This window comes from Ptychodera flava, chromosome 17 (assembly GCF_041260155.1).
Source record: "Ptychodera flava strain L36383 chromosome 17, AS_Pfla_20210202, whole genome shotgun sequence".
Lineage (NCBI taxonomy): Eukaryota > Metazoa > Hemichordata > Enteropneusta > Ptychoderidae > Ptychodera > Ptychodera flava.
In genome coordinates this window covers 25,645,119-25,670,854 of record NC_091944.1, presented here as the reverse complement: position 1 = coordinate 25,670,854, position 25,736 = coordinate 25,645,119, and the positions used below count along the sequence as shown (strand labels likewise).

At 37.7% G+C, this 25,736-nt stretch overlaps 2 protein-coding genes across 4 annotated transcripts in view; both read right to left on the bottom strand.

Annotated features, from left to right (window-relative positions):
- Nucleotides 1–1,488: 1,488 nt before the first annotated feature.
- Nucleotides 1,489–18,939, bottom strand: LOC139115875 (alpha-2,8-sialyltransferase 8E-like). Its single transcript, XM_070678279.1, has 6 exons — nt 18,711–18,939; nt 7,405–7,964; nt 3,618–5,008; nt 3,385–3,474; nt 2,697–2,938; nt 1,489–2,085 (listed from the first exon to the last, which is right to left on the bottom strand). The coding sequence occupies exons 3-6, from the start codon at nt 3,725–3,727 to the stop codon at nt 1,838–1,840; spliced, it is 690 nt and encodes a 229-aa protein (XP_070534380.1). The 5' UTR covers nt 3,728–5,008; nt 7,405–7,964; nt 18,711–18,939; the 3' UTR covers nt 1,489–1,837.
- Nucleotides 18,940–23,023: 4,084 nt separating this feature from the next.
- Nucleotides 23,024–25,736, bottom strand: part of LOC139115874 (alpha-2,8-sialyltransferase 8E-like) — a 30,685-nt gene continuing 27,972 nt past the window's right edge. For all 3 annotated transcript variants that reach the window (XM_070678276.1, XM_070678277.1, XM_070678278.1), the window contains 2 exons: nt 24,500–24,741; nt 23,024–23,834 (listed from right to left, as the gene is read on the bottom strand). In XM_070678276.1, coding sequence (XP_070534377.1) covers nt 23,587–23,834; nt 24,500–24,741 — 490 coding nt within the window. In that variant the 3' untranslated portion in view covers nt 23,024–23,586. The remainder of the gene's footprint in view (nt 23,835–24,499; nt 24,742–25,736) is intronic.

Below are 25,736 nucleotides of genomic sequence, written 5' to 3'. Positions count from 1 at the left end.
AGGACGCCATTTTATGATTTATGACCGAGATAGCGGATACTAACTGAACGCAAATGACACACTAGCTCAATTCCAGGATTGGAGCCGGAGGTTGCCAATTTCTATGGGTGCCCTACTTTGTTGAATAAAATGACTTATTTTAAGTGCCCTTTATTGCTGGCATTTAGCGATAATGTAGCGTAGAGTAAATGTCAGTTCTTTCGTCATATAGTCTTCACTTTCTTAACATCATATTTATCAATCATTGCGTATTCTGGGGACAAGAAACTGAAGTGCACAATGAAAACGCTCTAAAAACCAAATATTGTCTATACGTTAATAGCATGTTAAGGAGCACTTTTGGGTATTGCAAGTAGAAATACAACGCATAAGAAATAGCAAATATATACACATGTATTAAGTAGTATAGTAAACAGCGCCCTCCCATATTTTACTTTTTTCTTACGACTGCCAAGATACCGAGATATGTGTTGTACAAAATGCGACCCCTCCGACGTCCTTGAATATCAACAGAGAGGATCTTCATGTCAATATCCAATGCTACGCAGACTATCCGATGATGAAAAATCGATGAAAGATTTATACATAACTATCAGCAAGAGCATTGGCAATTTCAACAAAAAACACCCTATTTTCTCATAAAGATCATTTCAATCGAGCTCAACTATTGTCAGTATATAGATTGTTATGAACAGCATTTGATTAAGGAAACAGTTATGGGAAGGGCGTTTGACATAATGACTTAGCTTGGTATCATTTTATCGTATTTGTGTATATGATAATTGTATATATTTGCATGTCCTTAAAGTTGGGTAGCGGTGAGTCGTAAAGGGCCATAATAATGAACTGTGCCGTGACAGGCCTTGCTTTAATATAAAAAGGACCACGAGCGTTTTTAAAATTGCTGAGAGAAAGGTGCTCACGAAAAACGACATGCATCAACAGATAAATATAAAAACAATTGAACACTTTAAATTTATCGTATTAAAAGTTTTGCAACATTATTTTATCAGAACAGGGTAGATAAAGGTATACTGTCACCTGTTGTAATTTTGTCACAGTTACCACGGAAAGAAAAAATCTAACCTTTCAAAGATTCTAACCGGTTGGCAGCTTTTTAGATTACCAAAGAACGCCCCTTTGACCGTATATGGGCATATTTAGATTACAGGTGAGTGTATACCTTTAACTTGATTTAGTTATTTCTTCTGTATAGTTTCAGGAGCTGGACTATGTTTGCACATTCATTTGCATTCAATCGATCAACGACAAAAGTGTTTTGATTTCTTTTCGCCATTTATGACGGAAGGCAAGAGACAAAGTTAGACTAATAAAGAGTTTATTTGACATTAGAGGTCACGTTGAATTGAACAATATATATAAATATTATATATATATATATATATATATATATATATATATATATATAATATATATAATATATATATAGGAAAATTGAAATATTAAAAATTATTGATTTAAACGCCGAGTAAATATGATGGAAATTTCTTAATGGTCTACCGTCTAGTACCAAATTATTCGAATTTCAACTGTCAAGTTAAGAGTTAGCCGAACAACTTGCGCAACATAAGTGTTCCATTCAAATGAGTTAAGGAAAACTTTTAAACAGTAAAATAGTATCCCTGTTTTTAGCATTTAAATCGATGTGGAAGGAAACTTCTCCGTGTACAGCGGTGTTTGATAATCAGAACACTTTTGAAATCGTTTAGGTGAAGGAAATATTGCTAGGTAGGTCACATAATTCTGCCTTTTTGTTTTCAAATAATCATTTATCGATTAAAAAGTGTAACGACGAACTTGTTAATGAAACAGCTGTTTAAGACGAGGTACACTGTCCCACATGCAATTGTATGGCACCTTTGTTATGCCATTTGCGGTATTTATCGAACTCTTCAGGCATGTTATGGATTCGTCTCTTTAATCTCGCCGGGGTTAACATGATCGCTTTTTCATCGAAGTAATGATAAAGCAGTGGATTGCCGTCCGCATCTTCCGCGAAAGGCCAGTAACCATAGAGATGAACCTCTTTGCAAAAACTCATCATAGAAGTAAAGAGTAGTAATCCTGAAAGAGATGGAGAAAGTATTTCAAATCAAATGTGATCCACTTAAATACAAAAACCATTTTGCAAAAACATTCAGCGGAAAATGTCAGTAGGAATCACAGAATACATTTGATAGAGGGTCCTAAATTCTACGATGTTGGATTTTTTCACTTGACAAAATTTAGGACAAATATTCTTGGTACGTGTCTCAGGGGCCATCGGTATCTCATGTCGTATGGCCTCAAGCTTGCATTGTACTCATCGCCTGACTGGGCAAACAAATGTATGTGGTAGAGAGAGATCAACTGTTTTAATTAAAATTTTGTCGCGTGTGCCCCAAACAAGCAACCAACAGTCAGTTTCTTCAAAACGGAGACAGTATCGACTCTTCTTCAAAAGCATAGCAGAAAAGGCATCAACATGCCTAATTAAACAGAAAATGTTTTTCAATATTTCGGAGATGTCCAACTTCCACGTGGTTTTCCGTAGATAAGTCCATTGTGAACAAACATGGTGATGTTTTGTTTCTGTAGATGTATTTAATATTTGACAAAGAAGTATTAACAAATCAAATGCTAATCGGCACCTTGCATTATCAAGTATGTCGTTGTCTCAGTCAAGCGAATCTTACCTGAACTTACTCTTACTTCATGCACTTTCTGACTTTTCCAAAACCTCTTTACCATCGTGTGGTGAAGGGGATGTAAAAAGACGACGCTGTGTTGTTGGCCTTTCAGCGCGTCCTGTGCTCGAAAGGAGAGTTTCGAAGTGAACTGGTACGTAAAAGCTGGGAAAAGCAATGTTGCGTTTGGATACTCTCTCTTCACAAACGCTTGGAACCGCCTACTTCCTTTCCCTGAGACACTGCCATACCTACAAAGGATTATTAAACGATTGTACTTATTCTTCACCATCGGCGTAATTCGATCGTTAGTGGATATAGAAGTAACGTGTGGCATGGTCACCTATTCCGCATACCCTCGACAGTTTACACGTTAATCTTCTTTTTTCGAGGTGTTAGATTGAGGTATTATGATATGATCTAATTAGTAATGAATAAATGTATAGGAGATCTAGGTGCACTTGTACCTAGAGCGCTAGCATTTGTATACAAGTGATCAAGAACACCTGCGTTTACTTCCCCGAATTATACTACGGTTGACACGGTGTGCTAACGAACGCAATTAAACGTTCTTGATCTTTCAAGATTTTCTTGCTTAAGTATGCAGACGGACAGAGATGGTGACTATGAAACTGTTTACACAAAATTTAAATAATTCCAAAAACTCTTGACAGGTCATTCAAGGATGATCACTTACTCTCTTTTTAATATCCAGAGATTAGAGGTAATGAGGTCCGTCCTAGAGCCGACGTCTTTGGCAAACTTTTGTACGTGAGCAAGATTAAACCTGCAATCAAATACATAGAGTTATATTTGTCGCTGAATCACAAACGTTGTCTACAATCTATCTCAAATGAAGACTCACCTCTTTAAAAATTACAACTCAGTGTAATCCTTAAAAAATATGGGACTTTTGAAAGAAAGTCTCACCTCACCACAAAGTCTGCTGAGTCTATTGACTGACCGCATGTCGAGTTCAAAAGAATCCCACTGCTGCCAACTATGCTGCATTTATTGAACGTTTCACTGATATACGGCATAGTCTGAGAAAAACAAAGAGTACAATTGGAAAGAGGGAATATTCATTTAGAAGCGCTTCCGTTTATCTGTAGGGAATATGATCTCACCACAGAGTCCAGAAGATATGTACAGCGTTTTTCTATACAACCCTATTATTACATTTAATGCCAGCAATGGTCATAAATGTGTAATGTGAAATGTTTGAAAATGTCCCTTGATCAAAATTTGCTAAGTTTCCTATATAAAGCTCGAGTAAAACTTCCATAGCCCTTTACAAAAGACCGACGTTTTCTTCAGATGCACTTGATTTATTGAACAAAAACTAGTCACTATTTGATTCGCAACAGAAAGAAACATACAGTAACATTAAAGCTGCAAGCATCGTCGGTGGGCCCAAGCGGTTACTATAGTTGCAAGTACTTGCACTAATGATGCTAAGTACAAACATTGAGCTCAAATGGTCTTTTGCTTCATGTAAAGAAAAATTGTATGTAGTTTTATTTTTATTGTAGGTTTTTGCTTTAACAAATATGCCCGCAAAATAACGTGACCGATCACAAATCTGTTACTAGAAAGTAACAAATTACTGATGATAAGTATTGCATTTCGGTTGAAATGGTAGATTCGTTTCGGAGAAGACTGAAGAATTTTGAACATTCAAAGCTTTATAGGTTTTTCGCGAAAACCAATACGGACGCCATCGATTTAAATGCCTTTTGCAATGTTGAACGTACTTACACTTAATGACACGAGTAACATTCATTTTAAACAGTGTGTTGGTTCTTAAGGAGGAGATTTTTAAGGATGACGTAGGCATTTTTTGCAAAAACCAATATTGCCATTGACTATATGACCGATTATAATGCTTTTCGCAAACTTGAAAGTACTTACACTGAAAATGATACAAGTAAAATATAAATCAAATGGAATGACTGTTCTGGAGAAGAAGATTATTTTAGAAATTAAATTGGAATTTTCATAAGAATCTATTAGCCGTGCAAGTTTACGAAGTTGACTTTCAACGTTTTTTTTTTTTAGTTACGGAAGTAGAAGAGGCAGAGATAGAGAAGGAAACTTAAATCCTAAAAAAAACAATAGAGGCCCAGACCCAGTTAATTTTGGCCCCTGGTTAATGTTACAAGAATCTCGAACATGCCTTTGGAAACCGTTTGTGCAATGCTTCAGTCACTTTGATTCTAGTGGTCATCGCGGCTTCATAATTCAGACTGGAGTTAATCGGTGAATTCTGTTGTGTCGTAAGGAACATTTCACTTGTTCGACAGTTTTTCTCCAGAAGTGATCTGCAGTATATGATGAGACATGATACCATTAATTGTGGGACCACAGTGGAAATAGGTTTCTAATTTTTCTGTGTTATCCAAGCACTTATATGTTCGTCTTTGTTCTTGTTTGTATAAGATGGTTTTTAAGTGCTTAATAAATAAAAGCAAATGAAATTAAAGATTATTATAAAGGCAGCATTAAACATACAGCGAGAATTCAAGAATACTTACTATGATCGATAATAAAACCTACAGTCAATTAATTAAGTAATGGTCGCTATATAAGATTAACTTGAAAATATAATTATCGATCAGGTACCCAATTGGCTTATCTAAAGAGTTATTATAACCTGTATTTCACAGAGTAATGTCTCATGTAAATTCGTTCCAATGTTATGCTAAAGTTGCGCCCTGCGTACTTTGGGTTCATAGTTTATTGAACTTTTGTAGTGATCTGTTCTATTGTTTGTATGTTTAAAGGTACCAGTCAACAGTTGACAGGGCACGACCCGGTGAATTCATAGTAATCGGTTGTAAGAATACTATTCAAACGACAGACAAACATAAACCAAAGCTGGCTTTTCACAAGGCTCTGTATTACCAAAGAAAACGTTGCCATTAAAGAGAACTTGTATGTGGTAGCATTTCATTCACACACTCAATTTAAGATTGATTGCACCTTAGGGGCAGCTAATCAGACTGTCGATTTGTTTTCCAAAACTTTTCTGATCTACCCGGTTCCGCTTGTAGGGGCTCTTGATGAGGCCATTGATTCAGAAGTAAATTGAGGTTACACAGTTTAAGTTAAGAGGACATAAAATACAAATTGATTGCAACGCAGAATCAACAAGGGCATTGTTGACATGTTGAATTCTGAATACCAGTACTTGTTGGGTTGCAGAATTTGCGGGATGAGCTCTGTACCACATTCATCATCGTCAGCGTTGACGCGCTCCGATTGAAAAACTCACCCGCACACTGACTGTCTGAACATTCTTATATTGCCTTTATCACATTTCCCGTCAACGAAACTGCACAGAACGCTAACTATAGGTTTTCACAGTATATCGTGTACGGGTCGGTACAACGATTAGTATTTCCTACATTGAATGTGTTCTGTAAGTGAGAATAGTGGAAGTCATATTGAGTTAAATTGATGCAAAATATATCAAAGGAGAACGTTTTCAATGAATGCGGATGGCGTCAGTTTTATATCACAAGAAACGATTTTCTGATCACCCTAGCACGTTGTAATTCCAAGCTATTTTGTAATATTATCCGACTGTAAACGCTACTACGGTGCCATCTATGGTCCCTCACTGAGCTTTGACCATAGAGAACCCAGAAATCTGTTACTGTTGTTGTTGTTTTTTCTATCGTTGTTCATGTTTATTACTCGAGTTGTTGTTGTTGACCGATAAAATTCAACGAAGATTACTGTTGTGTTGTGGTTGTTTCAAACGTGATGTCGATGTCATATGCTACAAGGACACTATCATTCTTTGACCCGATGCAACTCTATGCCAACGTACACTCTCTTCATAGACTTAAACAAGGGGTGCAACCCCAGCCGCCTTCCAGCTTATGCATCCCAATTTCAGAGCCCCAAAATGACACTCTATTTACGGGTCAAAGCATGATAGTGTCCTGGTAGCGTTTCTTATGACATCTACATTACGTTTGAAACAACCACAACACAACAGTTATCTTCGTAGAATTTTATTGGTCTACAACAGCAACACGACTAATAAACATAAACAACAATACAAACAACAACAACCAGATTTCTGGTTCCCTTTGCTTTGACAACACAAATGGTAGCTATAATATCACTGTTTTGTCTCTACGTATTATTAATCACTTTCATGTTATGCCCTTATAAGGGCATTCATTCATAGTTCGTCTCGGGGAATATGCGTGCTGTAAACCCTTCAGAAATTTCAGCTTGTTTACGTACAAGTACGCGCCTTCTCTTAGTGATTACAGAGAAAAGAAACAGGTGACATTTTTTTTGATAGATGACCTTCAGTGGTAAAAGAGTGGGATTTTGTAGTCTTATACATTTTGTTAACCGTCCTTAGTTCCGCGTTTACAGCAATGGCTCTCCCACCATGAAATGTTTTTCACACAGGTATTCAACTTGAATCTATTTAGTTTTTGCCGATTTTTTATAGAAATTTGTCACTTAAAATGGTTAAATGACCTTCCCAAACGATTAATGCACTGTCATATCAGTACATAAAATTATCAGCTATTATCACCTTTTCATTGTATATGAAACTTTTAATGATATATTATATACGAGTCTACAGTGGTCGAACAACAACAACAACAACAACAACAACAATAATAATAATAATAATAATAATAATAATAATAATATATAACGATAATAAATTGGTAATATCATTTACCTGAGATTTGTAGCTTCCTCTTCGTTGAAAGTCCAATCTTTTTTGATGCTTTGAAAAATATCCGTGAGAAATACTCCTTTTTTGCTGTCGTTCTTTGCTTTTTCCACATTATTTGATGCCACCGTTTTATTTGTGCCAATCCAAACACCGGAACTGTTGAAAGTTGAATTACTACGCTTCCTCACATCTCGCCCCATACTTAAATTCACTATTTCTATATCATCAACTTTAACCGGCGAATCGATTGCCTTCATAGCATTGTTTTTGGGAGATAATTTTTTCCGATTTATATTCAATGCTACAGGTAAACCGAGAGTTTTCTCAACGTTGATGGCGTTTGCAAGAAACATTTTTCTACCACCAGTTTCAGCGATTATCAAAGGCATATTGCCGTCAAGTGTTCTTCTCCCTTTCAAATAATATCCTGCGTGACCTGTATGCATTCCGACCATCATCAAAAGAACAATGAAATTGGTAAATCCTACAAAGACTAGTACAAAAATAGTCAAAGATCTTGTCGATATGGTCCGCGGCATGTCCACAGTAGTAAGCGCTGCTATCTGAAAAAGGCATAAAGATACTCTGATGAGCGAATACTCAAAAGTGAGAGCTTGTCAAGTGATGAGCAACCTAAAGAAAACCATAGACAAATTAAAAAGTAAGCTGAGGATAATATCTCCGTTGACTGTTTTATTTAATTTTACTGTTTCAGAAATTTATCAGATCATCGGTTTTCCACATCTGACATTCATTTACATTATGCTTACCTGACATAAGGTTAAAAATCACCTTTCTTTCTTTTCGTCGCCTTCATTACTTCAAACCCTGCATATCATGACTTTTCACTTTCTTAGATATCGAATTTTATTTTCTAAACCTTGCTAAGTGGCGCTATTAGTGCTAATTACAGTGAATTTCAAAATAGCCTGAAATTACATCCTGCTAGGGTGACTAGAAAAGAAAGTTTCTGGCGATAGAAAATGACGCCACCTGCATTCATTACAAACGTTCTCCTTTGATGGATTTTGCAACAATTGAACCAATACGACGTCCACTGTCCTCACTCACAGATCACGTTCAGTGAGGGAAACGCAAAGCGTTGTACTGAGCCGTACCAACTGTACCGAGCAAAAACCTATAGTTGGTGTTCTCTGCAGTTTAATAGACGGGATATATGATAGAGTCAATACAAGAATGTTCAGATAGACTGTGTACGGGTGATTTTTTTCAATTGGTGCGCGGCAAGACTGACGATGTTGTCTTTGGCACAGTGAACGTCGCATTGGGTTAAATTGTTGCAAACTTTATCGAAAAAGAATTTTTGTAATAAATGCAAGTGGCGTCAATTTCTATCGCCAGTAACCTTGTTTTTATCAGCACAGCACGTTTTAATTCCAAGCTGTTTTGAAATTCACTGTAAAGTGTTCTCTAAAGGCAAAGGTTATTAGCGTCTATCGAAAGTGTTGACATCATGAGAGGTTTTTATGCCCGAGAGTAGAGAGTTCCAAATGATAGGAGCTGCTTAAGAGACTGCGTGACCGTTTGAAGTCAGGTTCCGTCAGGCGGTGCAAAGAATACATACATACAACGAAGAGTACGTGACGTATGTTGCGAAGTGAATTTCAAAATAGCTTGGAATTACAACGTACTTGGGTGATTAGAAAATAGAAAATAACGCCAACTTCATTAATTGCAAACGTTCTCCTTTGATAGATTTTGCAACAATTGAGCCCAACACGACGTCCACTGTTCTCATGTAAAGATCACGTTCAGTGTTGTAAACAGCAATCGTTGTATTGACCCTTACACACTTTACCGATAAAAATTATCGTTGGCGTTCTGTGCACTTTCATAACCAGGAAATGCGATAACGGCAATATAAGAATGTTCAAGCAGTTAGTGTACGGACGTGTTTTTCAGTGGGAACGCGGCAACACTGACGATGTTGACTGTGGCACAGTGAACGTCACATTGGATTAAATTGTTGCAAATATTATCGAAGGAGAACGTTTGTAATGAATGCAGGTGGCGTCATTTTCTATCGCCAGAAACTTTTTTTTCTTTTTAGCCAAGCGTGTTGTAATCAAAAGCTATTTTGAAATTTACTGTAAATTCCTGTGTCAATTACATGTTAGAGTCTTATAAGTGACGGGCAGAAGTTTGAACACAATGCGATGAGGTACAGGGAGCCAGTGAAGCTGTTTCAGAACTCGAGCAATGTGGTCCGATGTCTTGGTTTCAGTGAAAATTGTGAAGGAATTAAAGCTACATGTACGTGCATGCATTGTTTGACATCCATGCTTGTTGTATTTAATAAATGTATGTGCATACTCAACCCATCTTAATTCACTATACACTTGTGAAAAGCGTTTTAAATGTGTAAACTAAGTATTTTACATCCAGCGACTCATTACCACTGATTAGAAAAAAATGTTTCCACTTGGTTGCATTTTAAGATTATGCGATGTCAAAGAAATTTAACCATACATATGGTAGTAGAATTTTTTGCACGTGCGTATTTGTGTGTGTATGTGTGTGTGTTTGTGTAAACGAAAGTGTGAAGAGAATGTTTCATTTCGGGGTTATGGAAGCCTGGGAAAGAGCAATGATTCGTTGTTTTTGGTAAAAAATACTTTTTTAGACCAAATAGACTGGTAGAGAGAAGAAACAGTGCATCATCGAAGTTAATTATACAGAACCGTCAGGAAAAAAGTATCATTTTCAGAACTGGTGATTCATTGATGGTCTGTAGCCCCTATAACAACTAAAACAGCCCTGAGTGACGTCACATCCTGAAATGTTACCTTGATATCCATTGCGATAGTTTTTGTTCTTGAAACATGCTATTTCATCGTTTGATGCAATTAGTGTTTCAATCTTTGACAAGTTATGAATGTTACTGATGCAAATATCACTTACATGTTGTTATTTTCACTCGTGCTGACTGCTTGATCCTGAAAAGATCGGTCGCTCTTCCAGCTTGTTTACGGAACCCAAATAAATTTTCAATCGTTAAAATAACATCTACCTGAAACCAATATCTGTTGTAATTTTCCTCGAGTTTGATATTGTATTGCTAAATTTATATCATAATTATATTGTCCATTAATGATAATTAATAATATACACATTTTCACGAATAATTGATCAGACGTTGTCAATTAAAGTATCATTCCTCATTATGGTCAATGATAAAGAGTATATGAGCCTACAGTTATTAAACTTAGAGGGAAGAGGTGGGGCAGAGGCAGAATGATATTCCCTAAATGTTATACTAAAACTGATTATCACTGTAGGCTACAGTGCTAGTCATGTGTTTTGTTTAATGGCTTATTCGTTCATTTCTTTCTTTATTTGTTTTAGTAAATGCATTAATGTATGTATCATTGCTATCTACGTAATAATCTCGAATCTAATCCAATCGCTTTGAAAATGGTCAAAGCATTCTAACAATTTAGCCGTTCATGTGATTATTAATCAAACTGATCGACATAACTTAAGCATGACACCGACAGCACTTAATCAAAGGCTATATTACAATAGTTTTCAATAAGTATCCACATTTATTCATCCACACAGCCGTCATATTTGTAGATTTTTTAGGTACAATTCAGCTTACTTAGTTTCGGCTTTCGAAACCGAAGGTTAAAGTATCAGTTCATTTGCACTTTCATCGCCGGTTGGAGAATAGTCTTCGCCAGACTGATGAGCGGGGGCGGCAGTTATACCTAAACCTTCCGATACTTTCTCAAAAGAAAAGGTTATGTCATATTGATATCAACCTCAAAGCAGAGCTGGTACTCCGACAAGAATACCGCCTTTACGTTACCATATGGCGGTTGTGTTCGCACTAAGCGGTACTGGCTTACAACTGAAGCACTTGCTATAAAATGTGCTTGACATTCGTGATGAACACATAATGGTGAAACTTTTCGAGACATATGTCACATGGTGGTAGGAATTTGCAGAACAGTTACTGCATTTTTCCAGGTATTAGTGTAAGCTTCGAGTGTTAAAAATCAATTGCTATTTTCAAGCACTTAATCACTATCTAGTTATTGACCCTCCCGGTAACGCGACTGATTATGCGTGTCTTAGTCTTTGATCGACAACACAGTATTATTGTCAATCAAAGTGCACTGTTCCTGGCATAGGAATTAAAGACTAATCGAGCAGACAACGACAGGTGCTAAGAAACCTACAGAAAATTATGGACCCTATCACTGTTGATTGAATAAGTCTCCGGCCTACGAGTTAATATACTGTTTTCTTTAACTTATATTACTTTACATGTTGCTGATACAACTTGAGCATAAAAATCGCCTTTCTTTCCGTTCGCTGCCTTCATTACGTCGAAACCTGTGTGTCATGTCTCTCCCCTTTCTTAATGTTGGATTAAGAATAGTTGAAACATTTCGACGACAACACAACTGTCATATACTATAGGTACACTTCTGAGACACAGATGACAATGGGAAGGCTTTCATTTAATGTCGGCCAACTCGTATACTTTTGAATGTTCGCGAGTGATCTTTGCAATTCCGATTTATCACACTCTGCCGATGTACTAGAGTTAACTTAAGAAATGACCCTGTATGTGCATGTATTATTTGTGATTCCCTGGTCGGCTTTGTCGAGCAATACTTTTTTTTATTCAATTGATCTTGTTTAAACAGAAATTTACATCTGAATGGATTGCCTCATAAATGGGTTACACCCACTCACTTCCTTCCCTTATTACTGTACTGTTACGTGCAGAGAAAACGAACAAAAGGGTGAACTCAGCAGTTAACGTTTAAACAAAATTTATTACGAAAATAAAACTAATTGCTAAGTCAGGGATAGAGTACAAGCTTTAAAAGTGTACAGACTACTTATCTCAGCTGGGACGGCAGAGCTCCAGTCTCAGAGTTGTAACAGTCAGTCGGATGAATGAACAGTCCTTAGGCTTGCAGGCTTGAAACTGCACAAAGTCCACAGTATAAATCCAGCGTTGGCAGTGAAGGTCTTGAAAGGTCTTGAGAATGACTACTGCTGGAGTTTAGTAACACACAAGAGACACGATCCCAAAAGTCTGACTGGAAGCTGAGCACGTCCCTTTTATAAAGGCATATAAGAACAATCTAGAACTTTTATTGACATGCTAATTACTGTTCTAAAATTATCTCCCTTACACAACTAATCAACTTTCCAGAACATTCCAAACATGACTAATTGAATTCAAGGTTGTGAGGTCATCAAGGGCAGTGACCTTGAGAATGTTCTAGACTAATTGAACTCAGGTCATGATGAGTGTGGGGAAATGACCTACATAACACACCCCTTCTTCAAAAAAAGAAAATTTTTCAAAGAAAAATCTTTCTTTTACAAATGTAATCTTGACAAGGATTTAAGTACTCAAATTTTGTTTTACTCTAAAGTAAAATTTCTTGAAAGTGAACAACAATAAACTCTAAATACGAGAGAGACAGTCTGCAATTAAATTGTCTCTGCCTTTGATATGTCTAATGTCAAGATTAAACTCCTGTAACATTAAACTCCATCTTAGCAATCTCTGATTTTTGCCTTTAAATTTCTGTAGAAATACAAGAGGGTTGTGATCAATATAAACCACTATTGGCTGATTTGAAGAAGTAACATAAACTTCAAAATGCTGTAAAGCTAATATCAAAGATAAACACTCTTTTTCAATTGTAGAGTAGTTTCTCTGGGATTTGTTAAATTTGCGTGAAAAATAGCAAACAGGATGATCTATACCATGACTATCCTCTTGCAATAAAACAGCACCAGCAGCCGTATCACTAGCATCCACAGCTAATTTGAATGGCAAAGTGAAATCTGGTGCAGACAACACTGGAGCACTTTGCAGTATGGCTTTAAGTGTATCAAATGCCTGTTGGCATTGCTCTGACCAAACAAACTTTACTTTCTTTTTAAGTAAGTTAGTCAAAGGCTCAGTAATTGTGGAGAAATTTGGACAGAATTTTCTGTAGTAACCAGCCATACCGAGAAAGCGCATCAGTTGTCGTTTGCAGTTTGGTATGGGAAAACTTGAAATGGCACTGATTTTGGCATCAACAGGTTTTACCTCACCCTGTCCTACAGTGTGTCCGAGGTAAGTCACCCTCGCCCAGCCAAACTCAGATTTGGCAAGGTTGACAGTCAACATTGCTTTGCTCAGTCTCTCAAAGAACTTCCGCATGAGCTTGATGTGTTCCTCCCAGGTGTCACTATACAGAACGACGTCGTCAACGTAGGCTGCACACCCGTCTAGCCCGGATATGACGTCGTTGATCATCCGTTGGAACGTTGCCGGAGAGTTCTTCATTCCGAATGGCATCACCTTGTACTGGAACAATCCGTCTGGTGTAACAAAGGCGGATATTTCACGAGCACGATCCGTCAGAGGGACTTGCCAAAATCCCTTCAGTAGGTCAAATTTCGTCACATACTTGGCTTTTCCCACTCGGTCGATGCAGTCATCAATCCTCGGGATTGGAAAGTGTCTGTCTTTGTTAAAGTGTTGACCTTCCTAAAGTCCGTGCACATACGATAACTGTGGTCTGATTTGGGAACAAGTATGCACGGCGAACTCCAGTTACTTTTACTGGGTTCAATAAAGTCATTGTCCAGCAGGTATTTGACTTCTTCCTGGAGATATTTCGCTTTTGTTGGATTCAGTCTGTATGGATGTTGTTTTACAGGCTTACTGTCCCCAACATCAACGTCGTGATAGATGACGTTTGTCCTCGTTGGAACATCTTGAAACAGGTGTTATATTCGTGGAGCAGTTCTTTCACCTGTGTTGTTGTTCTGGCTGGAGGTGTGCCAACTTTGTAGACTCCAGCTTCTCCAGGATTTCTGAGTTCTGAAGCTTAACCGAGCCCAGCTTTGAGTTTAGAGTATTTTCACTCAAGTCAGTTTCAGTATCACTATCTTCATAATGGTTTGAACTGACTGCACTGACAGGCTGAGTTATAGTAGGATTATCCCTATCCAAATATGGCTTAAGCATATTTATGTGACATAGCTGTTTTTGTTTTCGCCTGTCAGGTGTTATTATGATGTAATTTAAATCACTCAATTTCTTATCAATTAGGTATGGCCCAAAGTAACGAGCATGGAGTGGTTTGCCAGGAATTGGAAGTAGAACAAGAACTTTTTGACCTGGTTTAAACTTCCGTTTTGAGGTGCTTTTATCATATTTGGTTTTCATTGACTGCTGAGATGACTCAAGATTTTCTCTGGCTAATTCACATGCTTTAGAGAGTTTTGTACGAAAATCTGACACATATTGCAAAATATTCAGACAATCATCATCGTCTGATAGGAATTTCTCTTTAACGAGCTTAAGTGGGCCACGGACTGTATGTCCAAATACAAGCTCAAATGGGCTAAAACCAAGAGACTCCTGAATTGACTCTCTAACAGCAAAGAGCAGAAAATGAATTCACTCCTTCATCCCACTGCTTCTCAGTGTCAAAACAGTAGGTCCTAATCATGTTTTTCAAAGTTTGATGAAATCGCTCAAGAGCACCCTGACTTTCTGGATGATAGGCGGAGGACCTATACTGTTTAATGCCTAGCTGATCCATTACTTGTTGAAAAATACCAGACATAAAGTTGGAGCCTTGATCGGACTGGACACGTTTAGGGAGGCCAAATAAAGTGAAAAATTTGACTAAAGCTTTCACTATAGTCTTTGTCTTTATATTTCTCAGTGGTATGGCTTCTGGGAACCGAGTTGATGTACACATAATTGTCAACATGTACTCATTTCCTGATCTTGTTTTTGGTAGGGGCCCAACACAGTCTATTAGTATCCTACTAAATGGTTCTTGAAATGCAGGAATTGGTTGTAAAGGGGCCTTTGGAATGGTCTGATTTGGCTTCCTACCATTTGACATGTGTGACAAGTTTTACAGAAATGTGCTACATCCTGCCTGAGATTAGGCCAATAAAAGTGACTGAGAATTTTATGATAAGTTTTCCTGACTCCTAAGTGACCAGCCCAGGGCGTTTCATGGGCCAGGCGCAATATTTCAGCACGATAGGGCTTTGGAACCACAATTTGATGTTTTATAGCCCAGTCGTCATCAACCAAGACATCTGGAGGTCTCCATTTACGCATGAGAATACCAGACTTTGTATAATAGGAAACAGAGCTATCTGAAGTTTTATCTTCATCATCTACCCTGTCAAACAAACACAAAATATCTGGGTCTTTGTGTTGTTTCTGCAATGAGATTTGATCTAGAAAATGTCTGACTTTGGTCAGCAGAAGTTTTACTGGAAGTTTCAAATCCACGAGGGATAACGGAATGCTCCGTGTCAAACACCTGACTGAGAAAGGTGTCATTTAAGTCAACATCTGTGACATTATTTTTGAGAGTATTTTGATTCTCAGAAGTTTTCTTTGACATGGCTCGAGTAATGGCACATGATGGGAAAAGGCCGGGAATGTCTTCCTCTATTGGCTCTGGATTTTGATCTAAACTAGGATTATCAGTCACAAGTGGATTAGTAATGACCTTGTCCCCAGCAAGGTCGTTTCCAAGAAGAAGGTGAATCCCTTCAAAAGGCAAAAAAGGCCTAATACCTAAAGTCACAGGTCCAGAAACAAAGTCCGAAGACAAATAGACATTATGGAGAGGAACTGGAATGTAGTCATTGCAATCTATCCCCTTAATAAGAACTTTAGAACCTGAAAATGACTTTTCAGAAAACGGCAGGGTATCTGCCAACAAAAGAGACTGGGAAGCCCCGGTATCTCTTAAAATTTTGACAGGGGTAGCGGAAGAGAAATCACTAGAAAGTGATATAAAACCATCATGAATAAATGGTTCGAAAATACCCATAATGCTATCTTGATAAGAATTGACCTTGACCTCATTAATTGGGGATGAGAGGGATTTAACCTCAGAAAATGTGTTACACACATTATTAGACTCTAATTGAGTTGATGAAGAAATAAAGCCGGTTGGCTTAGATCCACTTTGACCACTTTGACCTTCACGTTTTCTTTTCAATTTGAAACAATCTGACATTAGATGGCCGTCTTTCTTGCAATAATTACAAGAAAGTGTACCGAACTGTTTGTCAGAAGGAGATTGAGACTTGGGATCTGATGATGTGGAAGTGTTACTTGAATTTTGTGAACTGTTGTCATTTGATTTCCTACTCTCCTTTGAAAAATTCTTGGATGAAAAGGAGGAGTTAAATTTACCTGCATTGTTTCTGTAGAAAAGGACTGGGATGGTTTGCTGAGAAATGAAGATTTGTGGGTCAATGAATAATCATCGGCCAAACGTGCAGCAACCTCTAATGTATCTGCCTTTTGTTCATTGATAAACGTCTTGATGTCACTCCGGATGCACCTTTTAAATTCCTCAATCAAAACAAGTTGTCGTAATTTGTCATAATTCTGACTGACCTTTTCAGAAGAACACCAACGATCAAACAGTTGTTCTTTTGTTCGAGCAAATTCAACATAAGTTTGATCTTTCACCTTCTCACAATCCCTAAATTTCTGACGGTAAGCTTCAGGCACCAACTCATAACCCTTGAGAATTAATTCCTTCACAGAATCATAATCTGAAGCCTGCTCTACTGACAACTGAATGTAAATTTCTCTGGCTTTACCCACCAAAGCACTCTGCAAAAGCATAGACCAGGACTCCTTAGGCCAATTCAGACTCTGAGCAATTTTCTCAAAATGGAGAAAATATTTATCAACATCCTTTTCTTGGAAAGGGGGAACTAACCTGAAATGCTTAGTGATGTCAAAATTGTCTGAAGGGAAGAATTTTCCTGACTTTCTAAGCTCTAAACGTCTCATTTCTAACTGCAGTTGGTGTTCTGCTAATTCTCTTTCCTTTTCTTTTTCCTCTCTTTCTTTCTCCCTTTGTCTTTCTTCCATTGCAATTCTTTTTCTTTCATTTCCAATTCCCTCTCTTTCTGTCTTTCTTCCATTTCTAATCTTTCCTGCCTTTCTTTTTCTTTCTGTCTTTCCTCCATTTGCAATTCTTTTTCTTTCATTTGTAATTGCATTTGTATTTTTTCTTTTTCTAATGCCAATTTTTTAAGCTCCAAATCTGCCTGAATTTCTAATTCTAATTTTTTGAGTTCGAAGGAAGACTCAGGCTCATAATCTTTTAAGGCAGACTCTTCAAAATGGCCAGAATTAACTAAATGTTTTGCAATCTTGAATTGAATTTCTCGCTTGCGCATAGATCTTTTGACATCTACTTTAAGGAAATTGGCCAGTGCAATGAGGTTGTCCTTTTTGAGGGAATCAAATGCGTCCTGATCAAGGTCATCCATAAATTCGTCTGGCTTGAATTCCGCCATGATTGAATTTCGCTGAGTTCACAGTATATAGTAGTTTTGAAAAGGTAGGCAAAATGTTGTCAAACGGCTCAAAATGTTCGTCTCCGGACGAGCCCCCAATTTGTTACGTGCAGAGAAAACGAACAAAGGGTGAACTCAGCAGTTAACGTTTAAACAAAATTTATTACGAAAATAAAACTAATTGCTAAGTCAGGGATAGAGTACAAGCTTTAAAAGTGTACAGACTACTTATCTCAGCTGGGACGGCAGAGCTCCAGTCTCAGAGTTGTAACAGTCAGTCGGATGAATGAACAGTCCTTAGGCTTGCAGGCTTGAAACTGCACAAAGTCCACAGTATAAATCCAGCGTTGGCAGTGAAGGTCTTGAAAGGTCTTGAGAATGACTACTGCTGGAGTTTAGTAACACACAAGAGACACGATCCCAAAAGTCTGACTGGAAGCTGAGCACGTCCCTTTTATAAAGGCATATAAGAACAATCTAGAACTTTTATTGACATGCTAATTACTGTTCTAAAATTATCTCCCTTACACAACTAATCAACTTTCCAGAACATTCCAAACATGACTAATTGAATTCAAGGTTGTGAGGTCATCAAGGGCAGTGACCTTGAGAATGTTCTAGACTAATTGAACTCAGGTCATGATGAGTGTGGGGGAAATGACCTACATAACACTGTACTGCCCTTTCACCTTCAGTCTGGCGTTGACAACTTCATTGGAAAATAATCTCCGTTATGCGTGGAAAGAACAATCATTTAATGCTCACCACGACTCACCTTTAAACTAATCAACGAATGGGACATTAAAATTAAAGTAAATTCAATTGTGACACTTAACAAAACAAGCTGCCAAAAATTGACCTCGCCCAACACACTAGAGCATCGGTCAGTAACAAGCGACTGTACATTTAATGTTATGGCAAAAAAGTCACAAAGTAAGTTAAGTTTTGTATCTTACCTTTTACTTATGTGTGATGATGTGTTTGTTGTCAGTCACACTATTGCGGCAGACTTAAAGGCAAACGGTTGCTCTAGCCTGAGGACAGCCAGTATAGCTTAATCTTCATGGAACCTTCCCCAATATAACCGTCACGCAATAAATGTACGAAAACTTTCATCAGGATTGCAGCTTTACAGCTGAGAGGGCGCTTTCGTAAACAGATAAGACATAGCTGAAGAGTGAGATGGCTGTGTATCTGACATTAATATATAATACCGAGGAGAAATGTTTGTAAGTGTCACATCGTTGTAAGTCTTTGTGGCACTGCAGTTTTTTTGTGGTTGGTCTATATATAGTGCAATACAAACTTTGCACCTGGACGCATAAAAAATACAAAAAAATATTTGTAAACATAAATATAATTTGACAAAAGCAATTGCATTTCGAACTCATGTTTAAGTCTCTCTCTACGTTTGAAAGCAAAAAATACAAATTTGGCACAATACTCTATTTTTCCAGATTCTGACTGCATTAACATGATAAATTTCTGATTTTAAAACTTTGATAAAAGTACCTTTACGTTAGTAAATAATTTTCTTCCAATCAATATAAAATGGGCGCACCAAACAAAAATGATATTCATCTTCCGCTGCGTCATTTTCACAGTAAACACGTAGTTCGATTTTCAAGTTTCATGTGGAATACCTTTCCAACGATCAGTTTCTTTCCTCAGCTGATATGTGTCAATGCTTTTTCTTCTTCAGTTTTTGTATTGCGGCAATTAATATACCATGATGATGGCGTGATCAGAATTCCCAGAGGGCACTAGCGACGGTAAGATAGGCGGCAGGGATAGTGCAGTAGCAGTGGGCTACCTCTCGTATCACAGGTAATTTGTCAGCTATTTTTTTAAGATTGTTCTTTACATTAACAAGATTGAAATCACCTATAATGAGAACGACCGCGTTGGGAAACAATTTTCTATAGCTGTGATCTGATCAGCAAGTTGACAGATAGCAACAGATGTAGAATGTACACACCGACTAGAACCACTGAAGTGAATTCTCTAATATAGATAAAACGGTATACAGTTGATTGCTAGAATTTCTAGGTCAGGAAAACATGATTTTGAAAGAGCATCAGTGTCATTGCACCATCTCTGATTCGCCATGAAAGACACACCTCCGCCTTCAGAATTGTGAGAAAGACAGGGTGACCTTTCAGCTCCGTACATAGCATAATCAGGTGGTTCTATGGCTTCGTCTTGGGTGCGGTTACAAGGCACTGTAGGTCAGAGGTGTATGACACTGAAGTATTTTCATCTTCATTATTCTATCCTAACTTGACAGATGTTATATTCTAACCTATAGGCCCAACTGTATTGCTTCTCGACCAACGTACAAAGACTTGGCCCGTTCGCCAAAGCGCATAGTCAGTGAGATGTTTTGCAAAACGGTGAGTAAATATTGGAAACACGGTCATCTCTATGCGTTGAGACATGCATTGATGTTACAGTGTCTCAGAAAAAAAACGCAGATATTTAGGCGACAACAAAGGCGATGAATCATTTACTTGAATAGAACAAAACTTTTCTAACATCACATTCTTATATTTAGGCAATACACTTGTCGGTTCGACGTGCAACGGTACGCAGTTGACTAGTTATTGTATAAGTCCCAAAAAACTAGTCAAAGCAATTTTGTGACAACACACTGATGGTGTGATTTCAAATCGTAATTATTTTTCCTGGTCGAATTGAGATGGAAGAAATGATCGGAAATAGCGGAGTAACATGGTACGACGTCTACGCTTGAGGTTGTTAGGGACCGTTCAGTTTTTACGGCCTGGGGGAGGCCTTCAAAATCTTGTCGCCGGTTTTCAAAAAAATATAGACCCTGCATTTTTCGTGAAAAAGATGACCCCCCCCCCTTTGTCAGACAAAAAAAATTGATGCCCCCCCCCCCCCGATGAAAAATAAAAAAAACCCATATGTCAAATTTACCCACACTGTTTGGATTTGAACTCCGGTACACGGCGCACTTTATTCGTGTAGCAGAGATGCCAGTGCACAAACTTCTCAGCCACATCCATGCAAAAGTCTGTTAATTTAACTTCATTTCCGTAGTCAACTTATGTCCTTGGACATTGTATAGAGTAAACTTTATTGGAGTGGTACGCCAAGGGCACCCCTCTGGTTAAGAGGGTCATGGGCCATTACGTTAAGTCAACTTTCAAGTGGGCCGGTAAAGAGGGTCGACCATGGCCATTGCATAAAGTAAACTGTACTTGACAGGGCCGCAGAAGGCGTCCGGCCGTTAAGATGGTCAAGGGCTATTTCATAAAGTCAATGTTATCGTAGTGGGCCGCCCAAGGCGGCCCGCAGGTAAAGATGGTCGATCATGGCCATTGCATGAAGTAAACCTAATTGGAGTGGGCCACCAAAGGCATCCGCCCGTAGAGGGTCATGGGCTATTACATAAAGTCAATTTATTGTACTTGGCCGCCGAAGGCGGCCCGCCGGTAAAGGGGTCGATCATGGCCATGACATAAAGTGAACATTATTGTAGGTATTATGTTTTTGAAAATGTGGTGACCCCCTCTTTCCTACCAGAGAAAAAGCGATGACCTCCCCCCTTCGTCGATTCCAAAATTAGGATACCCCTGGATTTTGCCTGCCCCCCGGCAATAAAAACTTAACGGTGCCTTATATAGACAAATGTCCTCGCGATAGGGAATTTAACGCTGTAGTCAAGTGTTTGCCGTTGCAATCCCGTTGCTAACTATTCTGACACGTTTTTTTCCACTTTTGTTTATCAAAGCTACGTTGGCTACACCATTCAAAAGGCCTGTGTCAGAGCGCGGCTTAATAAATGGTTATTAATACGTTCGAAGGCCTTCTCAAAATCAACAATGGCACAATACAAACGACTTAAAGAAAATAATCTATTAATAATTGTCTCAAATGAACATGTTATCAATATGACTATAAGCCTTTGCAAAAACGTGTTTGACTTTCAGAAAGGCGACAATTTTTCTCAACCCATATCAGTAGTCATTGTACAAAATTGATGGAATGCTTTCGCCAAAGAGGAGTTATACCACCGTGACGGTTATTATTAACACTGTCTCGGTCTTCCTTCTTATGCCAAGGAAATATCAAGTCCAAAGCCAATTCTGACCGAAAATAACCCACAAAAAGCAATTTATTAAACAAACCAACCAGAAGTTCATTGATCTTACTAGTCCGCTTGAATACCATTGTAACCTGGTGCTTTTTCCACATCTTAAATTCAAGATACTTTTTTCAACGTCATCAAATTTAATTTCTTCATCAAGTAGACTACAGTCAATATAATCACAACCACTGTCACCAAATAGGGGATCAAACTCATCTACATTTTTTTAAATCTTAGTATAAAACTCATCACTTTCTCCCGAAATCACTCTCGAAGTTAAACGAGCCTTGGAAATGTGAGAACAGTCTTCTGGTGAAGTATAAGGTGAAGTCCTCCCCTTCCCCCACAGTGACCCCCAATTTATCTTCAGGAGGGACTAAAATTTTTTTGGAATCAGATTCAGAACAGCATTAACTTCGTTTTCTCATTTTTTCAAACTCTTTTCTTTTAAATGACAACAGTTTGCTGTAGCTAGATTTACACATTTTTAAAGCATTAAATGAATCTTTTGATATTGTACGTCTGAACTCATTCCCCGCTCTTGTGGCTTTGACCCTAGCGTCGACGCAGTATTTATAATACCAACATTTAGGTTAATTAATACCTTTACACTTAGTAACTTTACAATCCACTTTCATACTAGATGTACCTGCATACTGCATATCAGCAAGTGCAGCAAGAATGGAGTCATACTCATTATTTAAAAAAGTATATCTCAAATGTTTTCAACTAATCTGTAATCTCTTGCACTTTCCAATAATCAAAACACTGAGAACATGTGCCATCATCTCTCACTCGAAACTAATTTCGTTAAAGCAGAGACATTGTGTTCACCAACAACATGTACATTTGTAGAATTAGTGTGAGAGTTTAAAGTTACAATGCTATCCTTAAGTAATTATCGAAATGATCAATTGTTAGTGATCAGATTCTGTTCTATCATCAATAAAAAATACAATCTGTTTCATGGCAGTCGAATTTCACAGTCTGGAGGTAATCTGCAACACTAGCACTTGCACTTTTTCTGCATGTAAAATGACCACTGTCATCAGAAAAACGACAATTCATGCTTTTATGTTGAGTAATTATCCAACATATCAGACGGTCACCGACGTCAATACACAGCTGAAGTCATACAAGATATTGTACCGTCAGTTTTGATACTTGAGCTTTTTAGTTTATTATTCGTAAAATTTATTTTAATTCAATTGTGAACTGTATGCCATGCTGTAAAAAAGAACTTGAGAAAACATAGGCTTCATTACATCAAATGTATGTGTGCATCAGAACAAATCTAAAGCACTTATTTTTGATATGGCGTTGGTACAGAGATAATGATAGATACATCACTTCATACAAAAATGCGTTATAATAATTTTACCTTACTATAGCCAACTAATATTCGAAGTTCAATAGAGTGTAGTTACATGTAATGCTATTTGTGTGGTTTAAAAACTAATGAAATTATTGACTTTTACGGCAAGCAAATATCATGGAAAATTGTGCCGTATATTTGCGCGAGGTTAACGTTTCAAATGTGCAGTAAAGTGTCAAAAGATCGACTTGCGCAACTTCAGATGAAGGGAATATTTCTTGATAAGGAAACTACATTCTGCTTTTTGTTTTCAAATAATGATTTATCTTGTAACAAGTGTAAAGACGAACTTAAGCTTTTTGATTATGTTTATCCTTTGTCCCTTTTGTGGAGGGACAATAGTTTAAGGCACTGTACAGTGTCCCACATGCAATCGTATCGCGCCTTTGTTATGCCAACTCCTGTATTTATCGAACTCAGCTGGCATATTGTGGATTCGTTTCTTTAATTTCTCTGAGGATAACATGATCGCTTTTTCATCGAAGTAATGATAATGCAGTGGATTGCCGTCCACATCTTCTGCGAAAGGCCAGTAACCATAGAGATGAACCTCTTTACAAAAACTCATCATAGATGTAAAGAGCATCAATCCTGAAAGAGATGGATAGAGTAATTTACATTATAAGTGTGATCCTCTTAATTACAGTGATGATTTGATAAAAACAATTGTGGGAAAATATCAGCAGGGATCATTGAATACATTTTGACAGAGGGTCCTAAATCCTTCGATGTAAGATTTTTTCGCTCGGTGAAATTAAGGGCATCCAATCTTGATTCGTGTCTCAGGTTTTTTTTGCATATCATGTCGAATGGTCCCCAGCGTGCAAAGTACAGGTACAGAGAGATGGACTGTTTTAATTAAAATTTTGTTGAGTAAATCCTAAAAAATCTAAAATCATGTGCCCCAAGCAACCAACCAAAAGTCACTTTCATCAAAAGTATCGGAACTTCTTCAAAAACAGAGAGGAAAATGCATCAACACGCTTAATTAAACAGAAAATATTTAGGTAGTAGCTTATTTCGGAGTTGTTCGACTTCCACGTTCCAGTACACAAGGAACGATTTTAGAACCGTTGGTATTCAAAGTAAACCCGTTGTTAACAGACATGGTCATGTTTTGTTTCTTAAGATGTATTTTATATGTGCAAAAGGAGTATCATCTAGCCAAGTGATCATCAGCACCCTGCACTACTGGCACGTTCGTGTGACATACTGTGTTTTTGTCATTGTCCTAGTCATGCAATGGCTAATCTTACCTGAACTTATTCTTACTTCATCAACTTTCTGACTTTTCCAAAACTTTTTTACCATCATGTGGTGAAGGGGATGTAAATAGACGACGTTGTAACGTTGTTTTTTCAGCGCGTCCTGTGCTCGAAAGGAGGGTTTCGAGCTGAAGTGATAAGTAAAAGCTGGGAAAAGCAATGTTGCTTTTGGATACTCTCTCTTCAAGAAAGCTGTGAAGCGCTTGCTGCCTTCTCTTGAGAGACTACCATACCTACAAAGCATTGTTAAACGAATGTATTTATTCTTCAAAATTTGCGTGATTCATTATAGTGAATATAGAAGTAATGTGAGAGACCGGCTACTATTCTGCATACCCTCTACAGTTAACACGTTTATTTTCTTTCTTCGAGGAGTTAGCTGGAGGTAGTAATGTATTTTTGCGGCATGAAATGGTCTACGTAAGCAATAACCCCCACCGCAGGAGGGTATACTCGACATCTTGGAACAATGCACAACATATAACACAAGCCGATAGGCGAGTGCTATATGGATCGAACTGTACCACAATCGAGTGTATACCCGGCTGCGGTGGGGGGATATTGCTATTAGGCAAAAGAATAAATTGTGCTGTTCCGATTAATCTGACCTATCCTATTTTTTGCCTGCCGACCCTAAACTTTTTTGAGCTACGTAAACACGGAAGTACAAAAAAAACAACAAAAAAAAAACCAGTCTGAGAGAGAAAACCCCTTTAAAATCACATGTTCGTTACCTGGCATTTGATTTTTGCTTGAACGAGCAAGGGCATCTTTTATGTTTTTATTTCTGTATGTGTATGGTACGTTTTTCTTGAAATGTTGTGGCCAGTGTTTGATCGCCCTGAACGCCTGAAAAGTGTATACTTAAAAATAAAAATATTTTGGGAAAAAATCCCTGCCGACCTACCTACCTTATTTTTGAAAACCATGTTATCGGAACAGCACAATTTCCTCTTTTGGCCTTATAATATATCAACTTGTGTGTCTTTGTTGTCTTGCTTGAGTATCTCCCTCACTTTAAGCCCAAAATGCAGAAAACGGACGTATATTGGAGATTGAACGTCAGAAATTCAGCACCCGAGACCGAGCATTTTTACATAAGTTGGGATTACGTTGACAACCCAAACACAGTATATGATAACATACGCATTACGTTCATCAACTTTGCATTTTATTTACATGCGATATGCAACGTGGACACTAACTTGCGACCTGGTGCAGACACAAA

What these genes read in the sequence shown, in the direction of transcription:
- LOC139115875 (XM_070678279.1), bottom strand. Translation starts at nt 3,727, where the DNA reads ATGCCGTATATCAGTGAAACGTTCAATAAATGCAGCATAGTTGGCAGC. An exon ending in CTCTGGATATTAAAAAGAGA is followed by an intron (nt 2,939 to 3,384) that starts GTAAGTGATCAT and finishes AATCCTTTGTAG; the next exon opens with GTATGGCAGTGTCTCAGGGA. An exon ending in TGAAGTAAGAGTAAGTTCAG is followed by an intron (nt 2,086 to 2,696) that starts GTAAGATTCGCT and finishes CATCTCTTTCAG; the next exon opens with GATTACTACTCTTTACTTCT.